The sequence below is a fragment of the Wolffia australiana genome, chromosome 2 (assembly GCF_029677425.1).
Source record: "Wolffia australiana isolate 7733 chromosome 2, ASM2967742v1".
NCBI classification, from domain to species: domain Eukaryota; kingdom Viridiplantae; phylum Streptophyta; class Magnoliopsida; order Alismatales; family Araceae; genus Wolffia; species Wolffia australiana.
The window spans coordinates 17,514,974-17,528,395 of NC_135836.1; the positions used below are offsets into that span (position 1 = coordinate 17,514,974).

A 13,422-nucleotide genomic window follows, 5' to 3' on the forward strand; every position below is an offset into this window, starting at 1 on the left:
TACATCTTTTAGATTGGGTAGGCTTACAAATATCTCATCTAAAATTTGAAATTTCTACTATTGTTTCAACCTCTTCGACTATATTGAAAATTGTTTAACTATTTTAATTATAGTCAATATTATCCAAACAGAAAATATGAATACGTCCAATAGCGAAATAATGTATTAATATGTTTCATACCTAAATAGTTAGATAAATTAATTAAATTATATTTTACTTCATAAATGTTGGGTATTCTAAAAACCAATATCTGTCACCGATATCCCATACCGCCATCCAACCTCGGAGAGGAAGATGGATGCCAATATCAGGATGTATGATGGTATCAGATATCGTCATCCAGTATCTGGATATTAAAACAAATTGATATCATAATTACCCAGTCGAATAATTGGTACAACACCCATCCCAATTATTCACAAACCATGGCCTCTCTCTCTCCTTCACTGCTTCTTGACCAGGCCTCTCTCTCTCTCCTTCACTGCGTTGTGACCCGGGCCTCTCTCTCTGGCCATTCCCCAAGGTGGTATACGAGACCATGCAGCCCAAGAAGACGATTGTTCACCTCGCTCAGGAGGTATCGTGAGATCTAATTTTCTTTACACTTGCTGTGAAAATTCACACTATACCTAGGCAACGGCAGACGTCATCCGTCATTCACATGTCACGGTGATGGCACCGTGATGGATGACGTGACAGTGACGGTGAAGAAATTCTTGGCCCGTGACGATGACGGTGACGAAATATCCATGAGGGTGATGGAGGTCCTCGGACAGGTGACATGATGGGACAGACGTCACGGATGACGTCAGTGACGGATTTGTAAAAACATTGAAAAATTGCAAAAAAAACTTAAAAAACTGTCTCCTTAAGAGAGAGAGAACTGCGCTTTGAATTTTCGTCACCTGTGACAGAGACAAGGACTGGTGACGGGGCGACGTGTGCGGTGACATGTGACGAGAATGTGACCGATTTTTTCAAAAACCTGGGGTGTGTAATGGGACTCATGTGATGAAATATTTGTCACGTCCCTGTTCGTCACCATTCATCATCTGTCCCGTCACGGCCTGGACGTGGAGTTCCCTAACTGCACCACACAACCATGTCTAGGATATCCGTCCCGTCTGACGTCCGAAACGTCTAGACAAGACGAATATTGCGTCACCGGACGGAATTTTCGTCCCGTCCGCGTCCCAGCACGTTGTGTGGACTTCAAAACTTTCAAGCCCTGACGCGGCCCTTCAGTATTACAATTTTCCCTTTTTTCTGGTCTATAGTTTTCAAATCTCTTCATCATCTTATATTATTCCATTGAAATTTTATCTCGTTGCTCGTCCGTTTATTTTTCCGCCATCACCCGCTCGCGCGCCTTCGAATCTCTTCAGAAGATGTTGTAGAGCGGCTTTGATATGCATTTGATCGCATGCTGATCTTGAGGAACGTGGAATTCCAGGTATTGAAGATGTTGTAGAGCGCGCAGTATCACGGGGAAATCATTAACAGATTGAGTTGTTGTGGAGGCAGGGATTTTCACTTCCATTGTGATTGTTTGGTTCGGTTACCTGCTTCATCAGGTTATCCGGGGAAGATGAATTCTCTTGTCCGCAATTTTTTGAGAGACAATTTGGCGCCTGTGATTACCGCAAGGTCGTTTTCGCTCTGATCGGTGTGCAATTGGTTTATTGCTTTTTGTTCGAAGGCACATTATAGTGCTGAATTCCAGTCCAGGGCCGCGGGATTCTCAGTAATTTATGTTTATGAATGCGAATGATTCCGCGAGCCCATGCCACCTTGAGTTTTTCTGGGGTTTGACTACAACATGCTCACGAAGGGCTGCAAATTACAAACCGGCGAGATGCTCTTCGCTTTTTCGCCGGATACCAAGAATGCACGCTGGATATCTTTATCTCAACAATCGTTTTGTAAAGTTGAGATGCCAAGCGTTTGGCAATTCATCAGATGGCAAGGAATCCTCCAAGAACCAGAAATGGGTGGCCAATCAGCGCATCCCTGACGAGCTGATTCATGAAGATTTTTCACCTGAAATTCTTCAGGTAGCGTCAAAATTTTCAAACTTTCAGGAAGATCCCATGGTCCATAAGCTCAGGACACAGCTTGGAGTCCTCCATCCAATCCCCGAACTTCCAATTAATCGGAATATTGTTGGACTATTCGTTTTCTTCTTCTTTTTTGGGGCTATTGTAGACAAACTCTGGACATGGAGGAAGCGAAATCAATCTAAAAGAGAAACTCAGTCTGGCATCCGGCCTCAAGTGCCCACAAGCTTCTCTCAATTTCTGGAGAAGGATTTGCAGAGGAAGGAGTCAGTTGAATGGGTTAACATGGTTGTTGGGAAACTCTGGAAGGTCTACCAAGGAGGAATTGAGAATTGGATAATCGGATTGCTTCAGCCTGTCATCGACGGTCTTAAGAAGCCTGACTATGTTCAGAGGGTCGAAATAAAACAATTCTCCCTGGGAAATGACCCACTATCTGTCAGAAATGTGGAACGGAGGACCTCTCGCAGGGCAAATGATTTGCAGTAAGTAATTTTGAGAGATACTTAGCTCATAAATTCAGCATCTTTGATGTTTTTTGTTTTTTTTTTTTTTTCCTATCTCACATTACCATTTATGACTGTTTGTCCATTAATAATTTGGTAATGGATCACCAAAGATGTCCTTAATGAGTTGGTAAGAGTGTATCATTTGATGTTATTTTGAAACCTTATTAATTTTAATTTCTGTGAAAAAAAAATTATCTCGTCCTCAAAGTTGTGTCCAGATCAATTGGAGATGTGAAAACCTGAAGGAAATTTGAAAGGATGGGTAAAGAGATACTAGTCTGAATAGTTTTGGGCTCTCACTCGTTCAAAGTAACTGGAACAAAGATCAGTCATTTAAGCCAGATCAAGATTCCAGTCATTTATGCCTGATCAAATAGCTGACTAAGTTCTTGCATTGTCGTTTACTCCAGATCAAGATGCCATTACAAAACGTGTCACAAAAAAATTTGATCTCCGGATGCACAAGACAAAATTCGATTAATGAAGGAATCACTTTCAGCATATCAGTTAGCTCTCATTCGCTCTCTAAGTCTGGGGCAAAGTGAATATCTTCCTATGGATTCGTTTATGTTGCATTTGAGTAGAGGAAAATGAGTAGTTTTTTTGAAGTTAGAGTTACAATCTCGGAGATGTATCTGTTGGCATAATAAATCAAGGACATGTATAGTCAATCAAGCATTAGATATGATCAAGCAACATCTAAGAAAATTATTCATGCAGATGCCCTCAGAATGGCATTACTATTGTTCCTTATGCTGGAGGTAGGCTTTAGCATATCTGTATGTTAAATTCAATAGTTATTGAATCTTCCAATGATGATTGGATAAAAATAATGAAATATTTCTATCAATTACCATCTTATGCCTTTTTGGCACTGGGAAAACCACCTCATGTACGTCTCAATTTGATAATAGTAGTATGGTCCCTTCCCCATTCCGTCACATTCGGGTGGGTCCCTTCACATCCTGTTAGTAAACCTTTTTTCTATAGCCAGATTGCCAGTGTCGTCTTTTAATGTGTTTAATAGTTTTTTAATGGGCCGATCAAGGGATTTCCCCGATGCCATCCCAACTGGGACCATTGCAGGACCAGTCGGGCATACCATCATGGGCTCTTGTGGGCCTGGATCACATGATCGATGTTGTCCAAGCCTTGCGGGGCCATCGCTGGGCAGTTCCAATCATCCCCAAATGCCAGGCGAGTGCCGATCAGCAGGTGCACACCACCCAGACAAAACACCTACCATCCTTCGCATGGAACCTTGTCCACAACTGACCATACGACCCTCATCCGTGTGGCCTCACAAGTGCAAAGTCGCTCGTGACACGATGCATGTTGCCACTCTTCGAACATATCAGCTTGACCCCCGTGCACCCAGTCTCTGCCCACGCATGGGTGACTTCATCGACAACCAACCTCAGCACAGGGGGCCCCACCAACAGGCTCGCATCACCAGTCATGCCTTGTTACGATCCCAACAGGTGCACCCCGTCAACAATGACACGTGGGAGGACGACACCGAGCATCTCTATCAGCCTCGAGGCAACCACCCACCTTTGGTACCCCACCACCGTTGGCCGACCTTCCAATCTTCTCCGGGGGTGATCTTGAGTGTTGGCTGCAATGCATGGAACAATACTTCCATGCGTACCCTGCCAACGATGTGGAACGAATCCATTTGATATCGTCCTACTTGGACCTCCTGGTTCTGCTACATTGACGACTAGATGGGCTTCCAAAGCTGGGCTGACTTTAGACGCCAGCTCAACTGGCATTTTGGATCTGTTCAATCTGTGCCAAGAGGGCACAGTGGACAAGCTAGTGTCCGATTTATGGAGTTTGTTGGCTACCTTCCAGACCTTGCCAAAGAAATGGTCATGAACGCACTCCATGTCGCCTTTCAGCCCAAAGTCCGAGGTGAAGTCAACTGCTTGGCAATCCTACGGTACCTCATTGACTGTGCCTTTGAAGTAGAAGCAATCCAACAGGAAATTGAGGAGCCTTCCACCAACCCCCAAGGAACTGGCGCCCTCAAGAATCCAAAGGTCCCAGCAATCATGACGGAGACTAGCAACTGCAACATCCCCAACCGCTCTTGCTGGCTCAACCTGACCGAAGAGGAATTTCTAGCCCGTAAAGCTCAAGGCCTCTGCTAGTCTCTTGACAACTGACGACGACACACCAGCTTGAGGGCAAGTTGTGCTTGAAGGGGGAAGTAATGTTACGATCTACTTCCGCTAGTAAGCCCACTAAGGGCATTCTTGTCTTTGCTTTCGCGTCTTGCATTTCCTTTTAAATATGTAGCCCCCTCATTGGAGAGCAGAACTTGAAGTTGCATTCTAGTGTTTTCCCTTGGTAGCTACTTTCTCCCTTGACGACGTCCACTCTGTTGGGTCTCATTCCCTCGAGCGACGTCCACTCCGCCACTCTCCAGCCGCCCTTGTTCCCCTCGGCGTAGTCCATCCCGCCAGGGTCACCTTCTTCCCCCTTTCATTACGATACGTTCCCGATGGGGATCATATCAGTAGTCTGCTATCTCAAGGGTACCAGTGAACTTAGTCTTCAGTTCAGCATAAAGGTGGCCTCCATTTAGATGATTCTACAGCTGTTGATTATGGGGGCTCTTATGTCGATCAACCGATCTACAAAAAAGTATTTTACCTTTCTTAGAGGCCATCAAAGCACAAAGCAATTCATCCTCGCTCGGTTCAACGTTGAAGCAGATTTTTGTGCCCTTGGTAAAGGTCTCAGTGAGGCATTATGGCTCACTAATCTTCTTGTAAAGCTGAAGCTGTCCCATGATCAACCTACTCATATTTTCTGGGATACTAAATCTGCTTTCTTATAGCCCATGATCCAATGCAACGAGACCATATTTAACATGTTAAATTTTATCTTCGGATCATTAAAAAGAAGCTGGAGTCAGAACGATTCTGCTCTATGCACATCCCTCAGGCTCATCAGCAAGCCAATATCTTCACCGAAGGCCCATCTACTTGCCCTTTCAAGAGTTCTGTAACAAACTGGGAATGTATAATATCTACTCACCAGCTTGGGGGGAGTGGTGAATGGGCTTCTTTCTCTCTTGCATCCTATGTAACGGCCCAACATGGGCCCAGTTCTTATTTTCTCTCCACCCCAATTTTATAACATGTAATTAACCCTAAAATACATTATTGAGTGTTGAGCGTCTTTTCATTATGGATTTCTTCTGTCAAAAAAATTTGGAATGCAATCAGTTTCTTGGTGAATCACATGGTACACTCAAGGTCCTTGAGCAGGGCAGGTATGCTAGTCTTGTAATTCCAGCTCACTTAATAATTCTTAGAATTGTTTCCTGGTATAAAGGTCTGCATACTGGTATGAGGATCTGATCTAGGGTGCGCAGATCTGTCCAGCTTTAAATATTGGTCAGTTTCAGCATGCTTGGTTCTGCTGTGCAGAGCTAGTTCATGCACAATACCAATAGCAGTCTTCATTGTTGCTGAGATGTTGAATTAGTACTGCCCAGCTCGATTTTCAAGTCATCCTGGAATCTTTAGATACAAATTGGTCTTTTCTACAACGAACTGTCTAAGCCAATAATTCTTCATATTGCATATAAACTCCTTCTTGCTGTTTTAATGTACCCTTTATCAGGCCTGCTTATGCTGGAGTCAGATAATTCCTTGTTCTATATCTAGAGGCATTTTGCCTGATCCATTGAATATTTCAATATCACATTCTTCTTCCCCGTCTCTCTTCTCATACTCACGGCTGGTGCGACAGAAGTGTTGATCATCAACATTTACCAATATCATTTTCTAATTACTCAAACTAACATCCTCATAATATTATCCATCCCATGAAAAACCATCCACCCATTGCCCTCAAGTTACTTAAGGTCTATGTATTGTCATAATCCTTTCTCTATTTGTAGAGGCATTTTGCCTGATCCATTGAATATTTCAATATCACATTCTTCTTCCCCATCTCTCTTCTCATACTCTCTGCTGGGGCGACAGAAGTGTTGATCATCAACATTTACCAATATCATTTTCTAATTACTCAAACTAACATCCTCATAATATTATCCATCACATGAAAAACCATCCACCCATTGCCCTCAGGTTACTTAAGGTCTATGTATTGTCATAATCCTTTAAGTCATATTACAAGACTGCGAGTCGCTCCCTTTTCCTGTGCCATACTCTCATATTTTCGTTTGCCTTTCCTTCTCAGGTATCAAATTGGTCTCCGCTACACAGGTGGTGCTCGAATGCTGTTATCCTTATCTTTGAAATTTGGCATCATCCCAATTGTAGTTCCGGTTGGAGTTAGAGATTTTGATATTGACGGAGAACTCTGGGTCAAGTTGCGGCTGATACAATCAGAACCTTGGGTGGGGGCCGTATCTCTGGCATTTGTATCTCTTCCGAAGATCAAGTTTGAGTTGTCACCTTTCCGTCTATTCAATCTTATGGGTAATGTCCTTAAATTCATTGTTTCCATGCAATTTGCCATCTCGTGTAGTTTTTTGTTATGTTTCTTAAAATGACAGGAAACCTAGAGATGATGAGTGCTACTGAGGAGAATTACTATTTCTATTTCTAAAGTTGTTTCAGTTGTTCATGTGTTGATCTGTGCCAATTATGGTATATTAATGAGTGATCAGCATCATGTTTATTTTGCATTGTTATGCTTTTTTACCTTATAAACAAAGTTGGAACATTTGACGCCTCACTGACGCTATTATGTTCTACATGATGGGTTCTTATCTTCACCAGCCATTCCTGTTATTTCCATGTAAGTCGAATCCTTTCTCATCACTCATTTATTTATTATATTTATGTTGAAATGTGATACAATCCTGTACCCCCAAGGGTATCTTAGGCATTTTAGTCCATTAGGGGCATTTTAGTCATATAATGCTTAGGGTAGATTGCTTTCTTTTCTTATAAATATGTATAGCCCTCCTTTGAGGAGGGCAGTGAAGACTTATGGTAAGATCGGCCTCTTGGCTCGCTATATCGATCCTCCCTGTCTCGGTTCCGTCTCCTTGACCGTCCAGCGATCCCCTATCCCCGTGATCATCTCACTGGATCTTCAGTCGGCTCCCCTCCTATCCGATCCCTACCCTTGCCGTTCGGTTCTCTTCTAGTCTCCGACGATCCCAGTCCCCACAATCGTCAACCCTTCACTGCGTCATCAGGCGGCTCGTCCCTGGTCGATCCCTGTCCCATCTGTTCTATCCCTCCTATCATTCCCGTTTCGACTCTCCTCCCCCGGGAACATCTACCACGCCTCGCCCTCTACCCTCCTTCCGATACAAACCTAGACTGAGGTTTTTATTGAAATGTTACCCTGTAATGGGCTCATGAACATTCCACTATCTCATGGGCCCTTATTCTGATCCTTTAGACATGTCTTCTCTCTCTCTTCTATAAGAAGATGTATCAAACCCTAACGTTTAAGGCTTTTCATTTTCTCTTATTTCAATACAAGTTTCTACAATTTTAATGTACAGGATTTCTTCCCAATAATTCTATCATATATGGACTAGATTTCATGTCATTTTGGGACCTCAGATCTGCAATGAGTTATACTTGGAGTTTCCATCCTGGTTCATGTGTCTCCACATATTCTATCACTACTATATTTTTATGATGAAGAAAATGTTTGCTCGAATTAGTCCTATTTTTTTCTTTTACATGATTTTGGAAGGACAACATTAAGATCTGGTTTTCAAGATAAGATAGGTTTTCGTGATACTTCTGGATTTCTAGATGTCTCTCTAGACTTCTGTTAGGAGCAATGTGATTTAATCTTAAATCCATTCAAGTCCACACAAATGGGAAATATTTACTGTTAAGTATTCAAAATCAAATTTTATCGACTCACCATGTGATCCAAAACCGATGAGGATCCCTCTCTAGACCTCTTTCTCAGGTACGAAGTAGCCTACAACTGCTTAGTTGCCCTCCAACTTTCGCCGCCAGATGCTCCTTTTCCAAATCAAGTCCAAAATATTGGGTCTCATCTCCGTTCATTTAGCCACCTCTTTATTGGGTGCTTGCCACAACACCCTAGTAATGGTCTGTAGGGCTGTTACACTCATAACGTGTCACATGCGTGAGCTCAGGACACAATGGGTCCTTTCTTATTCTTCTTTCAGTTTTAGATTACAATCGATAGAATATGACTGATACGATGCAATATCAAGAAGGTGATTTCCAACGATGAAATTCGTATTGAGAATCCACACGAACGGAACAGATTGAATACAAGTCTTAGAAAGAAGAGGAACACAATAAGGATGGAAGATAGAATGAAGAGAGGAAGTATCACTCCCCCTCTCCCCTTTTCTGGTTGGAAGGAAACTCCCGCCCAGCCTCAGCTTGCGCTGCCTGAATTCAAATTCACCAATACCTTCTTGATCGGATCTGACTTATTTATAGGTCTCTTACGTTGACGCTCCTTAACGTTGACGCTTTGGGTGACGCCTTTGGTAGGTTCTTGAAAAGAACGTATCAATGACTTCCCCCCTCATCAACTACCATTTTGGCCCCAAATTAAAAGTCAAAGCACTGGTTCCCATGACGCATTTTGATCGGGCAGGCCTTGCAATTAAATACACATTTCTTCTTGTCCACCCCTATTTTGGTTGTGACAATTTGTTGGGTTTAAAACTCCATATGTACCTGAAAATTTAGAGGAATAGTCTGGATTTGATCCACGTGGCCTTGTCCTCAACGTAATTGTGAGACATGGAACACAAGATAGAGAATACCACTTTGGGAAATCTGAGTTTGCGAGTGATAGGCTCACTTCTGGCTATAATTTTTGAAGGTCCAAAAAAAATTTTCTTTCAATTTCTTGTTGAAATTCAGTGATTGGAGGTGATAAGGCTGGAGACGTAGGGATAAACTTTGAAATGTGACTATTGATTGGGCCTTAAGTTCACAATTTATTGTCGACACTATTTTTAGTCAGCACAACAATCTCATTTTTATTAAAATGTGACTATTGATTGGGCCTTAAGTTCACCATTTGTGCCCGGACAAACATCGGAATTGCATGATCTCTTTCCCTGGGGGGAGCTAATTCAGTGGGGCTGTTGAAAATTTGCAAATATTCTTACCTAAGTTGATCAGCTTATGTGAAGTCAAGCCCTGTCATCATGGTCAGTTTACCTTCCAGTAGATATAGCTCAAGGACTAACAGTTGCTTCTCCAACATCTTGTCAAGAGGGATAAACTTTGATTGCCATGCAATGTGACGATTTGCCCCTCTCACTTGGATTTCTGGATCAAACATCTCCAGTAGGCGGAAGTCAACCCCAGCGATGTCAACCATGTGATACCCAGTATCGGGTCATTCTCCTTTAATTGTAGTGGTTGAAATTCTTCCTTCAACTCTATGCCTTGAATAGAAAATAATACTCCATTACATATTCCTTTCCCTCTTCAATTCCCTGTTTGTCACCATAATTTGAAACAATAGAGACAGATCCATTGCGACCTGGAACTCCAATAATTTGGTGACTATAAAATTGTGTGAGGCCTGCTGTCAAGAAATATAATAATGCCATGTCCTTCCATTACTCCTTTGAGCTTGATCAATTGTGAGAAAGTACCTCCCATTGTCAGACACAATGACAGACGTGTAAGCAGTAAATTTCCTTCAAACTGTTGCTCTGTCTCATCAAACCTCTGTTGGCTCTTTGTTGAGGGACTCCACTAGTCTTGCCAGTTCCACATTCACAATAATCACCCTTAACGATTTTTGGCACCCATGGCTAGTGCTAAAATTTTTTGTTTCTGTGGTAACAGAACTCTCTCTCCTTTCACTTGAAAAAATTGTCTGCAGTTAGCTTGATTTTCTTCACACTTTGAGCCAAATAGAATTCCTTTGGTCCTAGCACATTGGTCTTCATGTCTCTTCTTTCTCCTGCCTTCTCATAATTTGATTTCTCACCATGTTATCAATATTGATTGTGAGGATTCTGTGAGTTGGACGTCATTGCTCCCTTCTTCCCATGTTCTCCATATCACCAAGTCCCAGATGTGTTCCATATAATACTCCCTCATTTTTCTGCCAATTTCACCTTTCTCATGATAGCTTGAAGCAGTGTAACTTAACTCCACATCGCTGCTTGAATCTTTAGACCCTTCATAAAGACCTCTCCTGTAATGAGATCGTCGAAAGGAATTAAATACCCTGAGAACTGTCCAAATTCTTCTCGAATATTCTTCACAGTACCTTTTTTCTGTGTATCATTTAATTAATAGAGAACATTATCAGAAATTTCTTGGTAAAACACCGACCAATCTGGCTTTTAAAATTGTTCCAACCGTCCAGGCTAAAGTGATGTGTCTTCCATGTATACCACTGTAGTGCCATCTACTTCAGACACGCCACCACTTTATCTATCCTCTCCCCCTCAGGTACATGATGCGGCTGGAAATAGTGAGCCATCCATCCACCCACATCTGCCGAATACTGATGCTTCTATCTTGCTTACCAAGGTCACTGAATTGGTCATGACCATTGTCCCTCCCAGAATCGACATTTCCTTCGTCTCGGCCTTCCAGGTCCCTTTAGGCAAACTTCGCTTTCGCCTTCCTCTTTGTGCCCCCAATCAACTCTGGTTGGGGTGGTGTCTGCCCCATATTTTCTTTGATAACTTCCATGATCATCTCTTGTGAACCTGCGGCAGCACACTAGTAACTGTATCTATAGCCATTACACTCATACAGTGTCATGTGCATCCAAACGTGATACGATGGATCTTTTATTCTTCTTCTTCTTTCCAATGTAAATAATCATCGGTTTCGTATCATAATGCTACGATATGATCAGAATACTTAAATTATAATGTTTAAGTACGGTTGCATCTCATTTTCCTTGAAAATCAAGGGCTTTTGAGTCAACTCTGATTTTCGAGAGTTCCATTTTGCGCTCGTGTTTGAAGATGTAAAAAAGTATGTAAATAAATTACATTCTCTTCCAAGACCAGTTGAATATCAAAGTGTGACTGTTACATCTAATGCTATGATATCAATTTACTCTGTTTAGGTTTCTGACGAAGCTCCTCACTGAAGATCTACCTCGATTGTTTGTTCGTCCGAAGAAAATTGTTCTTGACTTCCAGAAAGGGAAGGCTCATGGTCCTGTTGCAGTTGATCCTAGGCCTGACACAGTAAACGAAGGAAACAAAGATTTTGTGGGAGAATTGTCTGTCACTCTCGTGGACGCCCGGAGAGTTCCCTACGTCTTCTTTGGTAAAAATTCGTTGGAGCATTGAAGTAACTTTAAAAACAGTTCATGAAGTTATTTTCTATTTATTTATTTCTTAATCTTCTTTTTCCAGCAAAAACCGATCCCTTTGTCGTCCTAAGCTTGGATGATCAGGTGATTCTCAGTAAGCGAAACAGTCAAACGACGGTCATTGGTCCACCTGGCGAGCCAATTTGGAATCAAGTAAGAGAATCCAATTACCCTAGATTTTTTTCCAAATTTCCTCAGAGGTTTTGTATTTGTTTTCTTTTGCAGGATTTTCATTTGCTCGTTTCCAACCCCAGAAAACAGAAGTTGCGGATCCAGGTGAAGGATTCTTTTGGGTTGGGAGATTTCACCGTCGGTTCTGGAGAGGTAACTGTCAAAGTCAACCATGCTGGTCAATTATGCATTTGTCTCAACGTTGACTTTGACCCAGGTTGAGCTGGGGTCTCTCGAAGACACGGTGCCCACGGACCGGGTGGTGGACCTACTGGGTCGTTTGGGCCCGCTTGGTATATCGGCTGGGGAGATTCTTCTGCGTCTTACCTACAAAAGATATGTGGAAGATGAAGAAGAAGATGGCGCTAAACCGGCGTTGAAGTATTCGGACGTGTCAGATGACGAGACTGACTTGGACGAGTCGGGTGGATCATTTGGGAGGTCGAGGAGGAGTGTTTATGCCTCTGACAAGGGGAAAGAGTCGTTCATGGATGTGCTGGCGGCGCTGATTGTTAGCGAGGAGTTTCAAGGCATTGTGGCCTCTGAAACTGGAAGTTTTGAATCACTCTCTTCAAGACCTGAAGGAGAAGATTCTGAGATTCCCCTTCTGGATTCCCAAATTCCTGCTGCTGGGTCTAGGGGTAAGAATTTTGTCCCCACTTTTTTCCCCTCTTTTTTTTAAATTTTCCCTTTCTTTTGTGCAGAGAATGCTCTTTTCTGGTATGCCGTTATCTCCAGTGTTTCCTTCTTGATTTCGGCTAATGTGGGGGGTTCAAGTCTCTTCAATCCTTGAAAAAAACGTAAATTTGAGCCTATTTTCCTGCACACTTGCCCAATTGTCGGCCCGTGTAATTACGCGAGAATATGGTTCTTCTCTGTAATTAATTATTTTTCCCATATCATGGATCTGGACGCTCACAGTGTGTTTCTAGACCTTGGGGATTGAATCACATTGATCGATTCTTGACCAGACCAGTCGAACGATCTAGAGGTAATTCCACTCAATCTGATTAAATTAGTCGGTTGAACTAGAAGACCGAACCAAACAGGTAAAGAATCAGGGCATTGGCTTTCAATCAGATCTAATATTTTTTAACCTATTCGAACAAGTAGATCCAAAATGTACAGCCAGCCTTGATCTATGATGGGGCCAGGTAAGTCGATCGAGCAAGTTGGCAGGACTGCTTTTAGACTGAGTCAAGACTGATCTGTTGAAGTGATTGGGTCTACAGTTAATGGCTGATACAGTGGAATGAACCAACCCTCATCTGATTTACCCATTAAAAAAATTCTTAGTTTTCAATCTGTCCCATCGGGAGAGAGCGAGTGAAATCAAGAAGCATTTTTTATTTTTTACTGTTAGTCTACCATAATT

The 13,422-nt window shown here is 42.4% G+C and overlaps 1 protein-coding gene across 1 annotated transcript; it reads left to right on the top strand.

Annotated features, from left to right (window-relative positions):
* Window positions 1–1,289: 1,289 nt before the first annotated feature.
* On the top strand, window positions 1,290–12,944 carry LOC144717079 (synaptotagmin-2-like). The gene is made up of 8 exons (XM_078592402.1): window positions 1,290–2,543; window positions 6,789–7,030; window positions 7,334–7,352; window positions 11,625–11,830; window positions 11,920–12,029; window positions 12,102–12,200; window positions 12,265–12,688; window positions 12,752–12,944. Exons 1-8 carry the CDS (start codon window positions 1,753–1,755, stop codon window positions 12,838–12,840), a joined length of 1,980 nt encoding a protein of 659 aa, XP_078448528.1. The 5' UTR covers window positions 1,290–1,752; the 3' UTR covers window positions 12,841–12,944.
* The last annotated feature ends 478 nt before the right edge of the window (window positions 12,945–13,422 follow it).

Excerpts from the sequence above, each read along its gene's own strand:
- LOC144717079 (XM_078592402.1), top strand. The coding sequence starts at position 1,753 with ATGTTTATGAATGCGAATGATTCCGCGAGCCCATGCCACCTTGAGTTT. Across the intron at positions 2,544-6,788 it reads CGCAGGGCAAATGATTTGCA|GTATCAAATTGGTCTCCGCT; the intron begins GTAAGTAATTTT and ends TTTCCTTCTCAG. Across the intron at positions 12,201-12,264 it reads TCACCGTCGGTTCTGGAGAG|GTTGAGCTGGGGTCTCTCGA; the intron begins GTAACTGTCAAA and ends ACTTTGACCCAG.